Source organism: Lytechinus pictus, chromosome 13 (assembly GCF_037042905.1).
Source record: "Lytechinus pictus isolate F3 Inbred chromosome 13, Lp3.0, whole genome shotgun sequence".
NCBI lineage: Eukaryota > Metazoa > Echinodermata > Echinoidea > Temnopleuroida > Toxopneustidae > Lytechinus > Lytechinus pictus.
The window spans coordinates 27,961,811-27,985,846 of record NC_087257.1 but is presented as its reverse complement, the minus strand read 5'-3'; the positions used below and the strand labels follow the sequence as shown (position 1 = coordinate 27,985,846).

General features: G+C 36.9%; 2 protein-coding genes across 2 annotated transcripts; one reads left to right on the top strand and one right to left on the bottom strand.

The window, feature by feature from the left end:
• The first annotated feature begins 1,230 nt into the window (after nt 1-1,230).
• LOC129275188 (adenosine receptor A1-like) lies at nt 1,231-7,221 on the top strand. Its single transcript, XM_054911979.2, has one exon. It carries the CDS (start codon nt 2,477-2,479, stop codon nt 3,998-4,000), a length of 1,524 nt encoding a protein of 507 aa, XP_054767954.2. The 5' UTR covers nt 1,231-2,476; the 3' UTR covers nt 4,001-7,221.
• A 1,993-nt stretch (nt 7,222-9,214) lies between these two features.
• On the bottom strand, nt 9,215-20,871 carry LOC129275189 (SAP domain-containing ribonucleoprotein-like). The gene is made up of 7 exons (XM_064108146.1): nt 20,772-20,871; nt 18,804-18,962; nt 16,981-17,060; nt 16,346-16,421; nt 15,592-15,663; nt 15,149-15,259; nt 9,215-13,591 (listed from the first exon to the last, which is right to left on the bottom strand). Exons 1-7 carry the CDS (start codon nt 20,793-20,795, stop codon nt 13,550-13,552), a joined length of 564 nt encoding a protein of 187 aa, XP_063964216.1. The 5' UTR covers nt 20,796-20,871; the 3' UTR covers nt 9,215-13,549.
• Between the last annotated feature and the right edge of the window lie 3,165 nt (nt 20,872-24,036).

Below are 24,036 nucleotides of genomic sequence, written 5' to 3'. Positions count from 1 at the left end.
CTTTTGTGGACACTGTTGATTTGGTTTCAGTTTTATATCGTAGGCCCTATCACAGTGAATAAATGAAATGATGTCCACAACATGTCATGTTTATGAACGGGTACATAATTATTTATCAAAACGATCGATATTAAGGGGAATACGCAGTAGATGCGTATATCTGGAAAGGGGTAAACGGGGGGGGGGATGTACCCCTCTATTGAATTTCGATAATATAGTACCGTGCATTTCCCTCCCTCTGGAAGTAAGAATTAAATTAATTCTTTTTTGAGGAAAGACATTTAATTTGTGTATTACTCGATTGATCGATGGACCGAAGTTGCACCAATTTCGAGTGATATTTTTTTTTTAATCCATACAGATGTGTAGGCTACTCAATAATAATAACTAATATATTAAATAATTTGGTCGCATAATTATGTAGAATCAATTTACACTATTTGAGCAAGTGACCATATGTTGAATTTTTATAATGTTATATTTTTTTAAAGGATACTGCTTACTTGTGACGTCACAAAAAGCATTGATATTTCGTTCACGTTCATTGAGTAGCACATCGAATCGTGCACACCTCAAAAGCGTAGTATTGATTTATTTTCAAACAAGGCGGTAACATCCCAAATACGTGTACAAACCGCTTAGAACACATTGCGAATAGATTTTTAAACCTAAAGATAATAAACATCAGGTAAAAAAATAAGGAAGTAGGTGAGTTCATTGGATATATATAAATATATGGATATCGCGCTCGGTATATATATACGTCAGTATTTTACATTCGACATCGAAATTCATGCCCCATGGGACATAATCCTTAAGAAATAGGACTTGAAAAAAAATCTTGAGATGCTCTTGTGGTTTGACTGTCCTTGACTTTGTTTTCATGCTGAATATTGCAGGCTGTTTGCCTTCTTTCTAAAAAAAAAAAAAAAAAACTGAGACATTCTCTCACAGTGACATATGGTAATCGCGGTAATATAATCGTTTCTCGGAGGGCAATGTTACCACTTAGCTATTCTCAGCCATACGTGCTTTGGATGGAATACATATATGCCAGGCTTTTTCTAACGATGAAATCCAATGCAGTCTTCAATCTGCATCTGTGACGAACTGATTATCAAACATTGATCAACAACCAAGAAAAACGCTCCAATTTCCACGCGGAAGTGTTTTGGGAGCGACGAACGATCATATTGGTCGCCGTTATCAAACATATCCTACATTAGAAGCGCGCTTAGCATTTACGTATACTATATGCTTGTTGTTTGTCATTGGCGTGGGAAAGATGTCTACTAACATGACTAATGATGCCCATTATGTACCAATTGGTTGAATAATATCGACGATTGCGATTTGTTTGAGAGTCACGAAAAGGAATATTACCTTGCCTATCGTGGACATAATTTTGTCATCAGTGCTTAATCGATGAAGTAATATATTTCCTATCTAGAACGCAGAAGGGAACGAAGCGATAACGAAGAGGACACCAATTTGACTATTTGCTCCTTATATACGTCTATATTATCATCGGGTAGCGATAAATCATACTGCATTGATCGTTGGTTCACGATGACTCTTCTCCAAACGTATACATATCTTTCTTCAAGAGTGATCTAAACTTCAATCACGAGGATAAACTGTGGATAACTTATTATAAGACTGAACTGTTACTGGGAGATTTATAGGACCAGAGATTCAAATTAACCAAGAAGATCGGCCCATCGGGTGTGATTTATAGGCGGTTGATAGATGGACCGGATATCGTGTCAAACCAATGACACCGATTTGAAGAAAATGTGATAACGAGTGAATTATAAACTATTCCTAACTACTGTTATTTGAATATATGAATTAATACTGAACTGAAATACAAGTTATTAACGGAATTTAATTAAGTGGGATATCCTATGGTTTGAAATATGACTTGTACTGTATGCCAAGGTAATTTCTTCTCAGGTACGAGTCAATTATTAAGAAAAAGTCGGAAAGGGGATACTAAGAAGGAAACAACTAAAAACAAAGTCAATCTAGATATGCACTCAAGTCTGAACAGGTACTTGAGTTTTCAAAGAGTGATTTAGCAATGTGATTTTGACTAGTCCGAGGAAATTAGGAATACTTGGATATTCTCTGGTTTCAATCTTAATTTATTCTTGGTGAACAAGGACAATCACTTACTTGTGGAACTACGAATACAGAGCTACGTCACATGTGTTAATTGGACAGGTTTTAATTTTCGACGTTCTTTGCAGCGAGCAGTGGGATTGTTCAAATCGTCTGAACTTTACAGGTTACATAATTGTCTATATTAACTGCATATACCCGAGTTTTAGTAGAATATTATTGTCGAACACACGTGCGGAAGATTAATTGCTAAACACCTTGTTTAAATAATCGCAATGTTTGATTTCCTTCAAAAGTTAATTAATGATGATCTGATTATATCAAGGTCGTTGCATGTACGATAAGGTCAACCATGCCCATTGATAATCAACCTTTAGCCTCAGACGTGATACTCAGTACACAGGTGGCATCCGTGGGAGAAGTTAACCATGATAATACCACCGACATTACAACAGGGTTCTCCACCATGTCAGCCATCACCGAAGCAGGATCGACAGTTGACGAAACATTCACTTTTCCACATATTCCTCTTGGACAGCCCGTCGTCGTAGACTTGGGAATCGGTTTTGGTCACTTAGAAGGAATTCAATTCAAGATCGCAATTTCCCTTCTGACCATCATTGAAGTTTTGGTGATTGTGACGAATATCATCGTCTTGATGACGATACGACGACATCGTCAGCTTCGCACGACCACGAGTATGTACATCATCAGTCTAGCGATCAGTGATCTGTGCTGTGGGTTTGGGATGCCTATCGGGTTGCTCGCGAAATATATCCCAGATATTTTCCTACATTCCTTGTATATTTGCATCATGCCATTCTGTGTTCTGCTGACGGTGCTAGCATCCGCCGTTTTGAATCTCCTCGCTGTTTCAATAGACCGATATATCGCTTTGAGGAATCCTCTACGATATACCGCGATCATGACCAAAAAGCGTTCCAGGATCATCATAATCAGCGTGTGGATATTCTCCTTCATCATCGGTTGTTTGCCATTTGTCTGGCATAACAAGGAGACATACATACCCCACAGCAACACTGGATATTGTCAGTGGTACAGAGTTGTCAAAAGAGGTTACATGATAATGTATACAGTATTAATCTTATCTATCCCGATAGTCACAATAATTGCACTGTACATCCAGATATTTTCTATCGCCAGGAGCCATGCAAAGAGTATCGATTCCAGAGCTCGAGTCGCTGCACCTTCAAGGGCACCAGCACTACCATCGATTACCGATACGTCAAATGTGAATACCACTGTGTCAATCCCGCAGCAAGGAATACTTCGCAAGAAACTCTCAGACACTGGAAGCACCTTGTCTACATCGTCTGGAAACTTGGTATCAAAGCTCAGTTATGAAACTCGAGTCGCGTTCACTATCGGTATGATTGTGTTATCATTTGTCGTCTGCTGGTTACCATTGACAATATCTCTCTTGCTAGGTGTTTTGGGCGAAGGGAAATGTAAGGTTTCGCCTGAAGTCCGCGGCTGGCTAGGTCTTCTGGCGCTCTTAAATAGCTGTTTCGATCCATTCATCTACAGCATCAGGACAAAAGATTTCCGACAAGCATTTTGGGAGCTCCTCACGAAAGCAAAGTTCAGATGTGTGAACCGAGTTTGTGTCCAGAGAACAGACGAAAATGATCGCGAAAACAACCGCGTATCAGGTTACCCTATGGTTTCCCGCGGTTCGACCGCCAATGGCATCTCAATAAGTGGTGCAACTTTCAATGTTACTAATGGTAATGATGTTGGATGTCACACGAATCTTAAAGACGGTTCGTGTGTTGTGAAATCGTGCGACAGCGTGATGACACTGACAACTGAAAGAACTGAATCCAATCAAGAATTGAATGGTCATGTCTATTAATTGGCATATTTCTCAAATGTATAACCACAATTAGTAGCAAATGTATTCTGTAAACAGTAAACTTGGTTAATGTGCAAATCAGTCAAAGTACATTCGATGCGCATCTTCGGGCGGCTGGTGATCGCAAGAAGAAAACAATTTCCATACCATCTTTTACTTCCCAAACAGTGTTGTAGACCTGTATGAAAGAAGCAGGAATACAATTTCGTCACCTTTGAAATGCAAATGCTGCAAAGTTGACTTAATTTTGTATTCCTGATATGTTGGATACAGGTAATATATGTTTGACCTGAAATATGCAAACACTTAACATATCTATTTATTTTTAAGAGCTAAGGAACTTATATGGGAACTGCCTAAGCCCGATGTTTTACACGAGTCGGTCATATTTATAGAAACGTAGCCATATGGTGTCCATGGTTACGATACGTTTCAAACGAATTACTCAAACGAATAATACTCAACGAATATTCAAAGGAATGTAAAGCCAATGTGAAAAAGAACATTCTCTCTACCAACTGTTTTTTATTACCCATCTTGGCCAGACACAGTGAGTTGTGTATAATCATTTACATGTAATTTATTTGATAATAGGTCATCAATATTATCCATAGTCATTATGAAATGGAGAGAAAACGAGCCTAAAACCCAACTACAGTTAATCTAAAAGAGAGCATTAAAATCCGATAAAGAAGCCGAGAACTGTCAACCTATCTTGATTTAACCAAAGCACTTAATGGAACCTATGGCATTTATGAATTTTTAAAACTTGCGATCATTAGACGGTCATTCGATAATAGCTGAATTGTTAATTTCACCGTGAGAATTTGTATATTCCCATGTGTCATACACAATACAGCCAAACGATTAAAAAGTAGTTCGGTTTTTTTTTTTGGAATTCATTTTAGATGAGTGATCCATATTGAATCAAACTCTCAAGCGAGAATGGACTTGGTAGTAAATGAGCATTTGATGATAATATCGTAAACGGGAAACGAGGGAGTAGTTCAAGTTCTCTATCATACGATCGCTGCTGACCAATAAGATAAGCATCAGTTCTAAGTTGCCTAATTGAGATTTGCATGGGCAGTGTATTGTGGGCTAATCATGTTAATATAATATTAGATAAATATCAGGGACACAAAATTCAAAATTAACAGCTTCACCCATTTCTTCTTTCATTTGAATTTCATTTTTGTTTCAACACGACCTGGATCATCCAGAGGTTTTTTGTTTTGCGTGTTCCGGTTATTGCAGTCAAATTACAAATTTTGACCTTGTAATGGAAACAATATTGACCAAAGTGGGATAGAAATCCATATTATCTATATAGTAATAAATATATAATCTACAGTTAAAACCATAGTATGCAACGACTTTTAAAAACGTATTGGAATATTGGCTAAATATCAGGGGCACAAAATTCAAAATTAAGAGTTTCACCCCGAACCCACTTCTTCTTTCATTTGAATTTCAAATTTTACAAGATGCCCTAGATCATTCATACATTGGTTTTCCTTTCATACTAGGGTGTTCCAATCCGGGTATTATATACAATTACATTACAAATTTTGACCTTGTAGTGTAAACGATATAGACCACAGTGAGATCGAAATCTAATTCATAATTCTCTTATAATGTATGCCTACCAGTATTTTGTAAGGGGGGGGGGGGCAACCTCTCACCTAGATATTATATATATATATTTTATTTCAAATGATTGATTTGCAATTAGTCGCGTAGTGAGCCAAATATTTTAGGGGGCACAACATGGCAAATGAGGCAAAATTTCTAGTGTTCCTCTTAACTATTTTCAGTCCACCTCCCTCTGTTTTTTCTGGTTTTTTTTTCACTCCTTCTTCTTTCGTTGTTTTAGGAAAATATTTTTTTCTTCTATTTCTCTTTCTTTTTCTTGTAACATATTGATATTAAAACAAGTTGACAACTACTTATAATTTTATCAATAGGGAAACTATAAATTACAAGCTCTGCTGTTTAATAGTTTGCCCTTCATATCCTCATCTTATTGATATATCTGTCTCCAATCTGAACGTTCAATTGTATAACATTTATCTTATTTATTATGAATAATGGTGATGTATTGTATTATTTTATTACTAATGATTTACTGTCTTTTGATGGACGTTACATTGTATTTGATATTTTATGAGATATGAAAATATACCAAACTGAAACTGAAACTAAAGTCAATGTCGGGGGTAATCAAAGCGATCAAGCATTTTTTAAAATCTCTTTTCTTAATAATGTTAATAGAAATCTGATATTGTGATAGATTTTGCTGTACTTTTCTTTCCCCCATCTATTCGCCAGTATCCATTTTTTCATAATACAAATGAGAAAAACATAAATACAAGAATCAATACTAATAAATCATTAAAAAATCATTATAGCAAGGGCTGACAAGAAAAGAAAGTGTGCTATTCATTTTTCCCCTCCACTTTTCAGAATGTCTGAGGGTAACGGCAACGTTTCAAACAGGGGGATGGAAATACCCCCCCACATGCCCCCCTCCGGTGTCGTCACTAGTATGATCAATTCTAGGCCTACCTCTACAAACAATCAACTCGCTTCATATTCAAAGTAAAAATAATCCCGTTGATTGTCCTGTATTATTCAGACATCCTTCGCTGAAATGAAACCTATGCTAAAAAAGATCTCGCACTGATAGTTATGACTTAATTCTAAAGACTTTTTTGTGTACTGTGTGGATTAATTTCCTGGTTATTCTATCTCCATGTTCGAATACCATTCCATGAATATGTAATTGTACAAATTCATTGGAATATCAGACTGATATATTCTCCATGCACCATGTGCACTAAATGTTAAAAGGAAGTTATAGTGTAACGATCACAATGTTTTTTGCAGAATTAGAATTCTCGTGTTGTATTTTTTTATAAACATCTTTGACATCTTTCGGCTATGTCAAGCACAAGATGGATCTACGTTTCTGAATCGTAACCAATAAATGCAACATATACAGTTTTAACATTTTTGCTGCATGTTCAGTTGTTCACCTTGGGAATGTGTACTTCATTTTGTAACATGATATTATCCTTATATAGCATTACTAAAGTTGAGTGCAGTTTTTTATTACATGAAAGCTTAGTTCATCATGTTTATTGATTGTATTATCTGATTAGCTACCTAAAATATTTGATGTATAGAGCTGAAAATGTGTGTCTGAATAAAATAAGTAAATGCAGATTTTATCGTTTCCTTCGTACTGTGTATTCAAGTTTTTGTATGAACTTGCCCTAAATACAATCACACCATGTAGACCTAGTTGGCATTCTCCCTTTTCAAATTTCAAAGTAGGGTCTAATAAGTAGGCCTATATGTCAAGGGACGCGGAACGATATCGAAGTACAGTCGCCTAATTTTGGTTGAAATAGCCATTACTATATGAAACAGGCAATCTTAACAGACAATGATTCAATATCGTCAACAAATATGTTTCTGTAATTTCAATACACAAATCGTCACCAAATATATTAATCATCGAGCTAATCCACCTTTCTAAGGTATACATGTATGTTTTAGATAATTCACTAATTATATAGTTCTGTTCAATAAGGGGAATTTCCTTATTCCGATTCCTAAATCACCATTGAGCCAAGGATTATTTAAACATCTAGCACATTACATAAAACGTTGCAATTATTGTAAATTTGCCAGTATTTTAGCTGAGCACTGTTACCATGGTAGTTGCCATAGTGACAGAGTTACAGTAGTTGTAACTCTTTATGAAATGTGTCCCAGGATCTCCCTTCATCAAATACTATAAACTGTTTACATGCGTTGAAAGGTACGTGCACACAACAAAGTAACTTTTCAAATATCCAAATTAGATTCCTAGTTGTTTTCCTGACTTCTGAGAAGGCCAATATATTTAATTTTAATGGATTTGATTTCAGGTTATATTGGCCTTTTTATCCCCAAATGGACTCGTCAATCCCGGATCACTCATCGAATAATCATTAATTACAATGATTATAATTATTATTGACCATCGTGGTACCTGAAATGTGTGACGCTGTGGGTTATTAGATGGGCGATTCCTTATTTGTTTTTACCTACAGACCTTTTCTCATTTTATAATAAATGTTTACTTTCAAACACCAAGCATTCTAAATTTCACAAGTAATTAGTGAATCCTTTACGAGATTGTGAAGAGGTTTGAATGCCGTTGTCAAGCGTCATTTCCGTGTGCTTTAAAACGTCATGTTGAAACTCCTGAATAAACAGTTAAAGTGGGTTAGCGTTCTCTTTCCCGCCAATCTCACTCACTCTAAAGTGTTTTATTTGACGTGCGCAATGAAAAACTGGTCATAAAATGGTCTTGCCATGATAACACGACTTTCGCATATCTATAGCAATATCTTCATCTGGCTTTAGAGACTTTAATTAGAGGAGTTTCATATTTCAGAGAAGTTATTATACTTTTTTTTCATGTGGGAAATACGAATATGGTCATAAAATCTTGCAATCAAGGATAAAAGTAGATTTTTATATTTTTTAAATCTACGAAACAAATATCCAAGCTTTTGTTCCGCAACGATGCCATTGAAACAACCTGCAGAGCGTAAATAAATTCAGCAATTTGCCATACTGAGAGAAGGATCAAAGTTCCCTCTAGAAAATAATGTATTCTACGTAATTGCATTATTTGCATCAAACTGTGAGACCGTTTATACTCTGCTCATTACTCAAGTTTCTACATCATCATCATCATCGTCAATATCATCATTATATAATCATCACCACCACCATCGCCACCATTATCATCAATCATAATCATCATCATCAACACCATCATCACCATCAATACCATCATCACCAATACCATCACCATCATCACCATTATATAACCACCATAATCATCAATCATTACCATTATCATCATCCTCCTCCTCATCATCATCACCATCATTGTCATCACCATCATAAATCATTACCAATACCATCACTATCATCAGCACCACCATCATCATCATCATCCATAACCTATTTCAACCTCCTGTTATACTCCTTTCTATTTTTTTTATGTTCATGAATTAGCCATTCTCAACTTTTAAATACAATTCAAATTTGGCTTCAGAGTCTGGAGATGGGGAGGCCTTTGGAAATTTGGTTGCCACCCACCATAATAGTAGTTTGCTTTGAAAAAAAGGAGACATCAATACAAATAAATTGGTTTTTAAAAGTCAATTATTGCTTTACTTGATCACTTTTCCCTTAGAATAACACCTTAAACATACTCTACCAAGTTTATGCGACTCGTTGCAATAACAAACATACCTAAAAATGGTTCAAAATTGCCAGATATTACAATTGGTTTGTACATCACACAAATGCGAGGGGAGAAATGGGTCACATTCTAAACATAAATACAAAGTAGAATATGTGAAAAATGTATTTACAAGAAGGAGCAAGTGTGCAAATTTAATATCTAACTTTTTACAGATAAAGTCTACTTGCACTTCAATACTGTTTTTTATGTTTCATCGGGGGAATGTTTAAAAAAAGAAGATATTTCCAGACCACTATGCAACACTTCTTTAACAAAAATGTGAACACCTTTTGTGGGGGCGAGATAGACATGTCAAATTAAACCTAAAATCTATGCAAACACAAATTCCAATCATCACAACATGCTGAGGAGAGATCTCTTTGCAAGATAAACTGCATGATTAACAGAATGTGTATGGATGAACAAAGACCTTGCGTATAAAATAGAAGACATTACCCACTATTACTATGTTATGACTTATGACTCACAAGCAATATAATCTTAAAGAAAAACAAATTAAGAAAGCAAACAAACATACACCACTTAAGCACATGTGCAGAAGAGGGGGTGTTTTTGTGTTATAACATGGAATTTAAAAATAGAAAAGAAAAAAAGAACATAATCACATGTTTTCAAATTTATGGATAAAAAAGTTCTCATGCTTATAAGTCTAAAGATCGATTTATAATAATAATAATGTTTTATTTACCCAGGGTAGCCACTTCAAACATAAGACTGCTCTTCCAGCGGGCCCTGCATAACATGATATGTTATTATTACCCTTCTCCAGTCTAAATGCTGAGCGCCAAGCAAGAGGGCAGAAGGTCCCATTTTTATAAATCTTTGGTATGACTCGGCAGGGGATCGAACCCACGACCTCCCGTTCATGAGGCGGACGCTCTACCACTGAGCCACCATGCCCGGTTTGGATTTTAAAGAGTAACAGAATGACAAATATTCAAATTTCTGACTTTGTGGCATTAATTGCTTGCATCTTCCCTGACATGTCATGCAATATAAATTGAATTTTAATGGTTCATAATGATTAAATATGTACATTTGGAAAGAAGCATCTCTGCACATAATAATGTGCATGATTATGTCATGGATGCACATTAAAATTCAATTTCAATTTTCTCAGAAAATGGCACTTTCTAGAATATATTCATTATTACATGTATATACTGTAATGAAAAGTAATCAATCTGCTTGCATGTGATGTAACAAAATAAGGAAAATCCATATCTACATTAACTTACTCTTATTTTCTCCAATTTTCTGGGTTTGTTTTTCCTCATAAACAAGTTGATAAAAGGATGGGACTTTCTAAATACATGTTTTTTCGTCTATGAATTTACACAAATATTCACAAATACATACTGAAACTGATAGCACTAAATAAATTGCAGCTTCTACTTTAAAACCATTTTAGTTCTTGCTTAATCTGATGACTGAAAGTGATGTTGCATCCTTCAATTCGTGATAAAACCTCAATAAAAAATGGTGAGAATTATAGGTCAGAGACAGTAAAGAGAAATGGAATATGTTACTGAAATAATGATAAAAATCATAAAAGGCGTGTATATAGTGCAGTCTATCTAGAAATAATATTTCACAAGGTGCAGTATCATTACCATGGTTTTAGCTTAAGCTGCTGTTAACTACTTTTCTCTACATGGAGTTCTTGGGGCAGTTTCGGAAAGACGTACAATTATTGTCAATTTGCCATTATTATTAACTTCCATCGCAACCTTGATTGTGATTGGCTGCTGAGCCCTGCTACCATGGTATTTACCACTGCAGGATCCAGGAGGGGGGGGGGGGCAAAAGCTGTCCCGTGCTTGTCAAATGCCCCCCCCCCCTTGGAAAATCCTGGATCCGCCCCTTGTATTTACCATAATGGCAAAGTTACAATAGCTGCAACTCTTTATGAAACAGGCCTCTTATCGAGACGACCAAATACACACTAAATTCTATAATTTGAGAGAATAGAGCTCCCATACAACCAAGTGAAATCATACTAGGTAATTTACATAGGGTATAATGTAATCAGAACCTGATACAGCACCACTCACGAAGGAAAAGGACATCAATAAGCTCTGCTTCTTTTTCATATCTTCTGTGTTACAATAAAATCTAAAAAGAATCTAATTCCCCTAACAGGTGTTCTATTACAAGTCAATCATCCAAATTGGATGAGCTTTCCTTTAGGAAACAGACAACACTGAAATAAACACTTTTTTGAAGTAAAGGAAGTGAACTAGAATGGAAATAATATTGTTTCCCCGAAGCAACTGTTTAGTGCTAGACAATTCCAGCTTGTGGGTATGTCATTTGACAGTCTTGAACCATCATACTGTAAGAAGCACAGTGTTCAAACAGTTCTTTCCAAGCTTATCAAGCACATTAAACATTCACTTACTATTTATATGGCCCGTATTCTGAAGTCGGGTTTAACTAAAACTCAGGTTTTAAGTATGGGAAGCCATAAGTATCAACATTTTTATGGAGTTGTATGTTTCTTATGTTTACTGTGCTCTTTCTTGATTCATCGATGGTGAAGACAATCATCTATACTTCCTAGACAATTATGAATGATTTGAGAGCCAAATGAGCTGAAGTATGATATCTCTACCGTTAGTGATTTATGTAACAATTGGCTATCCATACTTAAACCACAACTTTAAACCTGAGTTTAAGTTAAACCTGCGATCAGAATACGGGCCAATGACTCTACAAAATTCTATTGGATGGTTAGAAAGAAAAAAAAACACTTTGTGTGATGTAACTGACAGGACACAAGTGCATTTCTTCAGTTTTTTTTTAAATGCAGGATGTAACTTGATGTTAAATGTTTCTAATAAATGCAACAAGAATTATTTGACTGCTGTGTAAGTAATGATCAATTGAAATCATCAGGGTCCAATAGCACAAAGGTAAGTGATTAATCGTACAATTGATTTTTATGATTGACTGTACATTGTAATCAATGCAATCAATCATAGAAAATTGTCCTACGATTGATTGCTAAGCTTTGTGTTTCAGGCCACAGATGTGTCTGTTACATGGCACTACCTTTCTGTCAATTGGACTGCACTGATAATAGAGTACCATGGCCTGTGTTCTGGGGGATGTTTCACAAAGATTTAATTATGACTTAGAGTCACACTTAAATGCCTAATTGCGTGCGTTTTAAAAGGCAAGACCGCATTGGTCAGATCATGCGAAGAGGATGCACACTACTGCGTATTGATCAATTAGATTGCGTGTTACATTTCAGATACGCGTCGACATTAAGTGTGACTTAAGTCATACTTAAATCTTTGTGAAACATCCCCCTGGAGAGCATTTCATGAAACACATCATCGTGATTTTCAGTGACTTTTGTTATAAGCTACTGAAATCCTTGCATCTAATTGGCTAAGAAAAAAAAAAAGTCAAATTCAATGAAGATCAGTGATAATATGCTTCATAAAAAACTCCCCAGAGTGGTCTTACTCTGTGATGAAATTATGGGGTGCTTAATACATCAACACTGCATTTACATTGCATGTTTCATATGTTTACCGTGTTCTTTCCTCATGCCTTAATGGTGAAGAAACATTTATACTTATCCCCGACAATTATGAATGATTTGAATGTCTACTAACTTGATAAATTGACCCCCTAGTGTTTGAGATGCAATTGGCTTTCCATAGTTAAACCATAGCTTTAAGGGGGGGTGGCACCTTTTAAGAGATGTCTACAAAAAAAATTCATCTAGGCCAATCGTTTCATCAAAACAGGAAATAGGCAAATTAGCTAATTGTATGTACAGATGAAACATTTCAGATCCTCATGGCTGCCTTTGACCATTCGCACCTTGCATTAAGTCAGCGTGTCAACCCAGGTATTGTCACCTTTAACGTCAGCTGCACTCTGCTTTCGAGGAACTCATGCTGTAATGAGTTTCAAAAATACCAATGCTCTTTCCATCGGCAGCACTATCAGAGTGGTACAGAAGTTTTCATGTAGAATTCCACATAAATACCTTTACTGCAATGGCAGGATTGACATGAGACCAACTACAGACCATTATGACCCGAGCCCAAAGATCTCTTGGTTCTGAATCGGTATGTTGGTTTCGCCAAGGGACAAAGGAGGTGGAAGAAAGATCTACACGATGCTGTACAAACGATAGGACACGTTGAAAGGAACATGGTAACAAAGAATGCTGAATACTTGACGCAGTTCTGTTATGCCATCCCAAACCTCTCTGCTCTCTTCAGTTTCTTGGCCTGGTGGGTAAATAAAAAGAAGGACAAAGAAACATAACATTAGTGCATGGACAAAAAGTAAACAACAAAACTGAGAGTATTTGCAACAATCAACAGAGATCTGTCTGAAAAAAAAAACATCATGGCCCGTATCAGCTCTATAATGAAAGAAATGTCATGTGCATGTTTCCCTCTTTAACCTGCTGTTTCAGGTCTACACACAGTCTTGCTGCTAAGGTGGAAGGAAATATACTTTATCTCTTATACAGATAAATTTAGTGCAAGAATCCAGCTGCACTTCATGCAAAAAAGCAAAACTTGCTAACAGAAATTCTATTATGAGGAATTAAAAGCTAAATCTAGTGGACAAACTGCATTCCACTTTAATTCTTTGTAATTGAACAGTTGAAACACTTTTAGTATCCAACCTTATGTACCTTTTTTCAGAAAGAAAAGTATAAAATACTTGGCATGGCTCTATGTATCCTATTCATGCCATCTGTCTTTCTCTTATATTCTGAATGTGTACAATGATGTACTCATGAAATGTGTCACGGCACTCATGTATCCTGACACATCATTAATATGTCAATTATTAATTGATGAAAACATGTCTTGTGTCACTTAACACATGATTAAAAACAATGGGACAATAAGAATGAAACTTTTTTTTTTGGTTTTGTCAGTTCATATTACATTGAATATTAACTAATCGATGGAAAAAATTATATAGTAGAGCAAATCCTTTGTCAATGCAAACCAATCATGATAGTTACTTTAGCTTTCCCAGATTCGATTGTACCAGTCTCTTTATGGGTTATGAAAGGCCTCTAAACTGCTGTCAACTCATTATAATCATTGCTTCAACTTAACAAATACAAATGGTTTTCTCCCTTCATTTTGTTCTCATATTATTCTAGTCATTAGTGTCTTTCGGTATAAATGATTAAAAAATGTAGGTTTAATCCTCAACAAATTGTAGTTGATGTCATGTACTCATAGTTTAAATAGAAACATGCCAATGATTAATCTTCTTTGTTTTTACTATTGTATTGCCATTCAATCACAAGTGATTATTAAAGAGAGTTTAACCCTCTGGGAGCTAAATTATTATTTCAGATTAAATCATTGTCATTTAGTGCAATTTTGTTGTAATTTGTCAAGATTTGAGAGGAGGGGCAAAAAACATCCCCCCCCCTCCCCGATGCTATGCAATTTCAAAATAGCCCAGGCTTTATAGAGTTAAAACAAGACAAAAGAGCAAAATAAATATTGAAAACGTATAATGCATTTTTTTTAATGCAATGTTGAAATTGTTGGCATCCCATAATTTTGACACAGAATAAGTTGAGTGCCTACGTTAAACCAGACTTCAGAAAACAAGTCGTTGAGTACAAGGGATCACCCGTGTCATCAAACTTTTTATTTCATTAACACAAGTGTCTATTTTGGTCTAAGACTGTCTGAAAACCTTCTCTCAGAAGTTAAAGTGGTTTAATTGCTGGTTGGTCACAACTGCCATTATTCTCTTATGAATCATATTAATTTCATTAATCAAATACAAACAATCTTACATACCTCTACATCATCACTCCCAACAGCACTTGTCTTTGCTTTTGAACCTGGTGCCGAGATGGTCACTGCTCCAAATCTTTCTTTTCTTTTCCGTATCCTCTCTGATTCCTCTGTCTGTGGGAGATACAAAAATGTGTTCATCTAGCTTTAATAAATGCATCTGAACTGGCAGAGCTCATAGGCAACATATCGAATAATAGTTGTTTCAATTGCTATCCTCACAAAAACATACAATCTATGATAACCAAAATCTTTGAAAGAAATTTGAAGAACCATTCAAAGTGATTAAGGAATGCTATATAAATATAAATGTATAAAGTTACACAGCTATTGCTCTTTGTGTGCACGGTGTCATTTACTTGATAAACACTACTGCCGGTACTTCGGTGGTATGATAACAAACAACAAAATATAAGAACAAAGTAATAATCACACTTATTTCTTACCTTTACTGCTGTTGGAGACACTGATTTTCCAAAGCGCTCTGCTCTCTGTTTCAGTTTATCAGAATTTACAGACTAGGGGGTGAAAAAGAAGTATATTTGGTAACAAATTTTCTTAATTCAATGAGATAGTCAATACTTGTGTCAAATTTGTCAGAGTTACTGACAGCAGAAATTCAGCGAACCATATAAAAAGTTTAACACATTCCATTAACTGTAAAACAATGGGAGGGGGCGGGGTAGATAAACACCCTCAACATCTTCTGTGATCATTCCTCCATGATCCAATTTCCAAGCCGCTAGCATACATTTTTACTTTTAAGTCTCGCACATCTTTAATAACCATTTTCGCAATATTTGGCATACCACACTGCAAAGCTGCATGCCTTTTTATACCTCTCAATACCTGTATGTTAAGACTTGTGCGAAATTATTCTTTCCTTAATTTCTCCAAGGAAATATGATAAAAGTTGTGATAGTATTTCTTTTCGAGATTAATGTGTAGATTAGGATTAAGCTGTAATACAGTTTAGGCAAGAGATTACATGTGCAGTTTTCCAAAGAAGCAAAATGTTGCTGTCACAACAAATCTATGTAACCGTCAAGAACACAGATGAGACAATCTTAGCAAAACCCACATTAAGAAAGAACAATTACAGCAGAGTTACCACTGAATAAATGTACATGTACTTGGCTGAAGAGGGCAGCATAACACAATGGGTCTTTACTTGGATCAATTACTCCATGTATAACTTACCATTGATATCCCTTTTGAAGTTGGTGTTACTGTGGCTGTTGGCTTGGCTTGTGATCCCGGTGCTGGCATTCCAAATCTATTCATTATTAAGAGACATTAAGCCAATTAAAAATATTACATATTCAGCAATAAATGATTGAAGTAATCAGGCAGGCCCTCCAAAAACTTGTTTGGTTGAACAGGACTGACCCACCCCATAAAATTGGTCTGAGCCGGCCGGCTCTTCTTTTTTGGAAGTAATTTAGAGCCAAAACATTTAAAACATTACATTTAAAAAGCTGAAGCCTTAGAATACATAAATATAACTTGCTTCCAATATTAGTGATTTTTGAGATATCCTCCCCCCTCTTTGTTTGTTTTAGTGAGATCCTTACCCCCCCCCCCCCCTTTATGGGTTCACACAGTCACACATTCATTTCCATAGTTCTCAGACATTTCAGCATAAAAACGTTTATACGACTTGTTGATCACTACAAATTTTAATCATAATCGGTTACACAATAGAGCAGAGTCTGATATCCTGCCAGCATGGATGGACAAATTGTGATCTTGCTCACTCAAAAAACAAATATAACAATGATTTTCCAGAACATTTTCATGATTTTTCAGAAAATAAAATACTTTCTAAAGTCTACCTTTCTGCTCTTGCTTTCTTCTTGTCTGCATCTGATAGTGAAGCTGCAACTCCAAACTTCTGAGCTCGTAAAGCCTTTTTCTTTTGTATTGAGAACAATAGAGGGGAAAACAATTGTAAATTAATGTACACACCATACATGTATATCACAACAACTTCTCCTAAATCTATGAATAGGTTAATAGGCCTTTTAGCAGAGATGCCAACCCTGACAGGAACATTTCAGTATTTTAAAGCTAACAAGTGGAACGCCTCTGGCAGTCTCGCCTGCATTACGCGATTTAATATAGCAGCAGTGCTAACTTTGAAAACTACAATAACATAATCATTCACAAAAACACCATTCATATAATGACATAATACCACGTTCATTGACCATAAATGACATTTGAACGGTGACTTAAGACTTGTCAACTACACCCATGTCCACATTTCATTCACTCTATCCATAAACTTTCAAAGTTATGATGGCAATTCAACAATTACCCCAACATGGCCTAAGTTTATTGACCTTAATTGACCTTTGACCTTGGTTTTGTGACCTGAAACTCACAGGGGATGTTCAGTGATACTTGATTACTCTTATATCTCAAGTTTTATGAACTAGATCTATAAACTTTCAGAGTTAGGATGGTAATTCAACAAATACCCCCAACATGGCCAAAGTTCATTGACCTTTAATGACCTTTGACCATGGTCATGTGACCTGAAACTCGTACAGGATGTTCAGTGATACTTGATTACTCTTATGTCCAAGTTTTATGAACTAGATCCATAAACTTTCAGAGTTAGGATGGTAATTTAACAAATACCACCAACACGGCCAAAGTTCATTGACCTTAAATGACCATTGACTATGGTCATGTGACCTGAAACTCGCACAGGATATTCAGTGGTACTTGATTAACCTAATGTCCAAGTTTCATGAACTAGATCCATAAATTTTAAAAGTTATGATGGTAATTCAACAAATACCCCCAACTTGGCCAAAGTTCATTGACCCTAAATGACCTTTGACCTTGGTCATGTGACCTGAAACTCAGGCAGGATGTTCACTCATACTTGATTAACCTTATGTCCAAGTTTCATGAACTAGATCCATAAATTTTCAAAGTTATGATAGTAATTCAACAAATACCACCAACTTGACCAAAGTTCATTGACCCTAAATGACCTTTGACCTTGGTCACGTGACCTGAAACTCGAGCAGGATGTTCACTAATACTTGATTAACCTTATGCCCAAGTTTCATGAACTAGGTCCATATACTTTCTAAGTTATGATGTCATTTCAAAAACTTAACCTTCGGTTAAGATTTTGAAAATAATTCTCCCAACATGGTCTAAGTTCATTGACCCTAAATTACCTTTGACCTTGGTCATGTGACCTGAAACTCAGGCAGGATGTTCAGTAATACTTGATTATCATTATGGCCAAGTTTCATGAACTAGGTCCATATTCTTTTTAAGTTATGATGTCATTACAAAACCTTAACCTTAGGTTAAGATTTGATGTTGACGCTGCCGCCGCCGTCGGAAAAGCGGCGCCTATTAATAGTCTCGCTCTGCTATGCAGGCGAGACAAAAATCTGTATTTTGGTGAGGAAATAAGTAGCTTCAAAGAAATACCGTAGGCCAACTCATAAACGGAATCTTAAGAAACCAGTATTTTGCATGAAACCATCAGTATTCTTCTCATTGTTCAGTACTGGATACTGAAAATTAGTACTAGTTGGCGTCTCTGTTTTAGCCCCCCCTTCTAAGGTTTTAACCATGATAGTTAACAAATGCGTGTATCTCCGATCTATTGCTTGATCACTCTTACCTCGACATCTGATACTGGTTTAGCAGTAGGTGAGATAACCTTCTTGATTTCAGGTGCTTTGACCTCCCTTTCCACCTCCTCCTCCTCTTCTATTTCTAATTCTACTTTTCTTGTGACAACAGCTTCTTCTTCTTCCCCTATATCTCCAGCATCAAGGTCCTAATGAAACATGTAGAAATGAGGAATAAATATACTCAAAGGTTTTGCTTTACACAGGGGATAAGCAAAGATGAGAGTCAATGATGTCTTGATGTCAAGAAATGTATTGTGAAAATAAGAGAAAATTAAAAATACAATAACTTTCATTATTTGATGTTCAATTTCAATGAAACTTGCAGTGAGAATGCATGATTGATCTTTCTCTCTTCATTCATAAGGCGGGACGTCAATATCCGGGAGGGGTGTGCAAACGCGTTTGCACGCCCTCATTACTTTTCATGCACGGGCTTGCACGCCACGAAGTTAATGAGGTTGAATTTGCATATCAATAGAGCACCCTTGCGATCATCGCGGAGTGACATAACGAGCCCGTGCAGTCGCGTTCTGGCACTTCTATTGTTCCCGGGCATTGGGATGGCAAGCCTAGAGGAATTTATTGGCGCGTGTAGAGAAGTTCCTTATCTCAATTGTTTGCCGTGAAATGTTGTGAGGGTGCAACTACTAGTACAATGAATGACGATGTGTGCCGTAATTAATTGGTTGGAAGGCGTGACAAGTATTCAAAGGGACAAGAACCTGGACGCAAAAATTTTGCTCCGGCGAATCGCTTATTCATGCTTACACCTTCGTCACATTTGCTATACGGCGGCCGTACGGCGAGTCAATAACAGCCGTTTTAACATTTTATGTACGAGCTACATAATGTGGTTTGTATAAAAATGAATAAAACGGCTGCATTCGACTCGCCGTACGGCCGCCCTAGAGCAAATGTGACCAAGGTATTAGTACCTGATGATGTGAGCTTCCAAAAATATGTATATAATTCCCGTAAATTCCTGACAAAGATGGAAAGGGAAATAAATTTAGTTTTGGCTACCAGCGGAAGTAAAATGCGATCCGTCAAAGCGTTCGATCAACCGCGGCGACCGCGCACAACGTCTACAGGCGCTGGACCCACTGAATCAGCTTGCAGAGCTCTGTTCGCTCCTGAAGATGTGACTACAACCGTGCCTATAACAATTCCAAAAGCGCTGACAAATACGGCCGCATTGTCACTTGTACTTGATTCCTCCGAATTAGTCCTCAGAAAAGTTTAGTCACGACTCAGTATCGTTCTTGCGGTATACCCGCACGCTTAATATCAGTTTGATAGATACCATGTGCGCGCAAGCATACACAATACAAGGTATTTGAGGCAGAGCTTTGCCGCTATGAAACAAAATTCTCTTTACGCTACGTATAGCTCCAATAGCTCTAGCTTTTGCAGTAGCCTACGCAGAATTTTTGAAAGGTAGAGTTCGAGTTCAATGAAAATTTGACAGAGGTTTTCACTCCCCCCCCCCCCCCATTAGGTCTTTTCATAACAAAAAAATTACAAGCAATTTTTTTTTTATCTAAGTGGAGGGGGGGGGGGGTGAACTCCTGCAACATTCCCTGACCTTACCTCGGTCATTAGTGGGTTTTCGCCCAGCGTCGTACGACGCTATCTACGACGTAGAACGATCTCTTTGTTCGTGCGTCCGTCGCGCTCAACTCTCGCTTGTAAGCAGTTTCGCAAATCGCTGAACGCGGCCGGATCCACCGGCTGGCATGGTTGGCATGTAATGTTGACACGCCAACATGTGCATTGTATATGTTCCTACTATGTGCACACAACTGGCAGTGCCATGTGTCTTGCAGTCGCGTCGTCGACCGAGCCATGCAACGGCTTTTCAATCATATTTCAATAATCATACTCGTTTAAACTTCTACTGTAACATTTTGAAATTATACTTAGCTTGATTTTAGTATAATTGAAATGGTACTCACCGAAAAAATCGCATTCGAGTCCATGTTTTGAAGCTTTCAGCTATCAGTGTAGTCAGAGTAGAGTACAACATGTGCATGCACGCGATGGGCGAATGTGTTTACATCGATCGGCTCAGCTTGCTCGCTCTACAAGCGATCTGATTGGCTGTTGACGGCTGTTGACAAATCCTACGTTCTAATGCGGACGCCCGCTAATTTGCGGAAGAACCGTCCGTGATTTGAGCTCAAGAACGCTCGGGCCTCTGTTTCCATGAAAGTTGGCGATTTTTGCACACGTACGTTCTACGTCGTACGACGCTGGGCGAAAACCCACTAATTTTGTTCTATGACGGCCGTGCGGCGAGTCAAAAACAACCGTTTTAACATTTTTTTGTTGTAATAGCTACAAACACGTGGTCTGAATAAAAATGGATAAAACAGGTGTTTCCGACTCACCGTACGGCCGCCGTAGAGCAAATATGACCGAGGCATTAGGAACGCAAAATAATGAGGATGGAAACTTGGATAAAGCAATGTTCATTATTCAATATTTGTTATGACTTCTCTTAATATCATGAAATGGCTGAGCAAATTACTTGTATATTTCTTAAAATAACTCAAAATGATGAAGAAACGAGTATTGATTTGAAATTATGAAATGATGAAGATTGACTTGCATTTTTACATTATAAATTTTTATTTTGCTTCTCAAAAGGGGGCATGGACCGACTGTGCCCCCCCCCCCCCGCCTGCATCCTCCAATGCTCATGGGTACTAGCATTCGTATTTATGCATACAACTTATTGAAATCCTCATCCATTCCCATTTCCCAGTCATGTTCTGTTCTTAATCTCCTTTGTTATTCGTTCTTTGAGTAGTTCGTAGTGGTCAAGAATTTGTTTAAATTATTCTCAAGACCCCAATGCACTTGATTTACTTCGTTTTAGGAAAGATAACTCTTAAAGTCCCTTTGAAGCTTTGAAGTGAATGCCCCGGAGCGACTTGAATGGGTTCGATTAACTACACCGTCTCGCATGTGTTGCGAACAAAGAAGGTGTGAAAATTACAATTAACAACTAACAATAGGAAGAATCCGTTTCAACTGAAGTTACGCAACGATCTCTGATAATCTCTAATTGTGCTTTCTTGACCCCAATGAATCCTCCCAAACCACATTGTCCAATGACGGAACTACTACAAGTAGTCAGCGTTTGTGAAAACGGAATGATGATCGAGGATGATATAATGGTGATGGTAATAATGATGTTGGTGATAATGAAGAAGGATAAGGAGGATGAGGATGAAAGCGGTGGTAATGATGACGATAATAACATTTTTTTGTTTTTTAATCTATAAACATAATAATGATGCACCCTATGAACAAAGGATATATCCTCTGCTCCGCCGCCCGCGGTGATGATTTATTAATGTTTTATGATGAATGTATTAATGTTTTATGATGATGACGGTGATAATGACAGTGATGAAGGTGCTGAGATTAATTATGATAATAATCCTAGTTTTGATGATTACAATGATTATGATTATGGCGATTGTGATGGCATGACAGTGGGGGAAGGGGCATGCTTGTCGAGATTGAATTTCATTTGAAAATTAAAGGTATGTCCTAGACTGAACAGTTTCATGAGTGTTTCTCACCAAGGCGAACTTCTACTTCAAGCTAATTACGGAGCTGCAACTCTCTTTAGTTGGTTCGCGATTCGACCCATGAACCTCATATACAGAGAACGAATGATCAATAACCAGGTAACATAATTGTATACGATGTCAATTATGGACGAATTTTTCTCCTTATGTCTTATTTATCGTATGGTTGACATCACAATGAGGCAAAATTTGATTGCATGGTGACTTCTTTAAAAAAATCCTAAGTTTGGGATTTTTAAGGGGAAGGTAACACTTATGCTGGATTTTCCCCAACAAATATGATTTTTGAATCTTGTAAGAATGATGGTTGAGTGAACAGGAATTGTAAATTTAGTGTAGCCTATTCATCTTGTAGACCTAAGCAGTGTGTTTTGTGAGTCGGAGTAATGTGATGGTACCTGTTACAAGCGAGAGGGCGAGATATGGTAAGACTTGGTTGAAAGGGCATTCATCATCTTTTTGTCATTTTACAAATTAAATTCTTATGTATCTCCACCCCCCCCTCAATTTCCCAGACCCCTCTCACTTCCTGGATGGTAGCCTATTCAAAACTTATTTGCCACTGAAGTGACCAGTGGCTGATAGTCATTTTTTTCTTCTTTTTATTGAATGATTACCAAGAAATTGACTTGATTATAATTTATGAAATACTTTATTGAAAAACTGAACGTTTGATTGATTACATTGCCCACTGAAATAGTTGATTTATTGATAAATTGTTGATTGATAGGAAAAGTTGATGCCCCAATTATCATTAATTAATTATCATTAATTAATTAAATTAACATTCTGCTCTGGACTTCACACGTACATGACAATAAAAATCAGTCACTCAACAGAAGGGGAGGGCGAGAGAGAGGGAGGGGGGCTAAAATGTTCTGTTGACCCTTTTCCCATCAACCTACTTCTCCCACTTACGTCAAATCTCACCCCCTATTTTCCTGACTCCAATGAACACATGACTGATTACGACCCTTTATGTGATAATCGCTTCTCTTCAAGTCGGATCTGACTTTTAGATAATAGATAATCTACACATTTTCGTTTCACGAGTCTTATTATGGTATCGGCAAAGTGAAAATAAAAGATCAATACAGTCGAGCCATAAGAGAAAAATTACGAGGAAATTAATTACGTGCAAGTCAAATATCTTAAGAGTTCAGAAAATTTTGAATACAATTAGAGCCAGGGGAGGGGGGGGGGACTTACGAAATAAGGTATACGGGGATGTGCCGCTGAAATGGGTCGCTCTTTTGGAAGAAATCTCCGGGAAATCTCTAAACATGGGGTATGGTTTTATGCTGGAAAATCCCTAAACATGCATGGCCCAAATTTTTAGATACTTGCTTTTAGATACATGGGTTCATGCCCCCAATTTTTGTCTCGCCCACCGGAGGTGAAGGCGAGACTTAGGGATCCAAATGTCGTCCGTCGTCCGTCCGTCACAAATCTAATGACACATAACTCCACAACCGTAAGTCGATTTTCAACCAAACTTGGATGGTAGATGGACTTGGGGGACCTGCATGTTATGCTGCAGTCAGAGGTCACCTGGTAAGGTCAAAGGTCATTTGCAGGTCAACCTTAAAGTTTATGTACAAGGCTCTTATGACAAGTG

Excerpts from the sequence above, each read along its gene's own strand:
- LOC129275188 (XM_054911979.2), top strand. The coding sequence starts at position 2,477 with ATGCCCATTGATAATCAACCTTTAGCCTCAGACGTGATACTCAGTACA.
- LOC129275189 (XM_064108146.1), bottom strand. The coding sequence starts at position 20,795 with ATGGACTCGAATGCGATTTTTTCG. Across the intron at positions 18,963-20,771 it reads ACTCGAATGCGATTTTTTCG|GACCTTGATGCTGGAGATAT; the intron begins GTGAGTACCATT and ends ATGTTTCATTAG. Across the intron at positions 13,592-15,148 it reads TTGGGAGTGATGATGTAGAG|GCCAAGAAACTGAAGAGAGC; the intron begins GTATGTAAGATT and ends TTTACCCACCAG.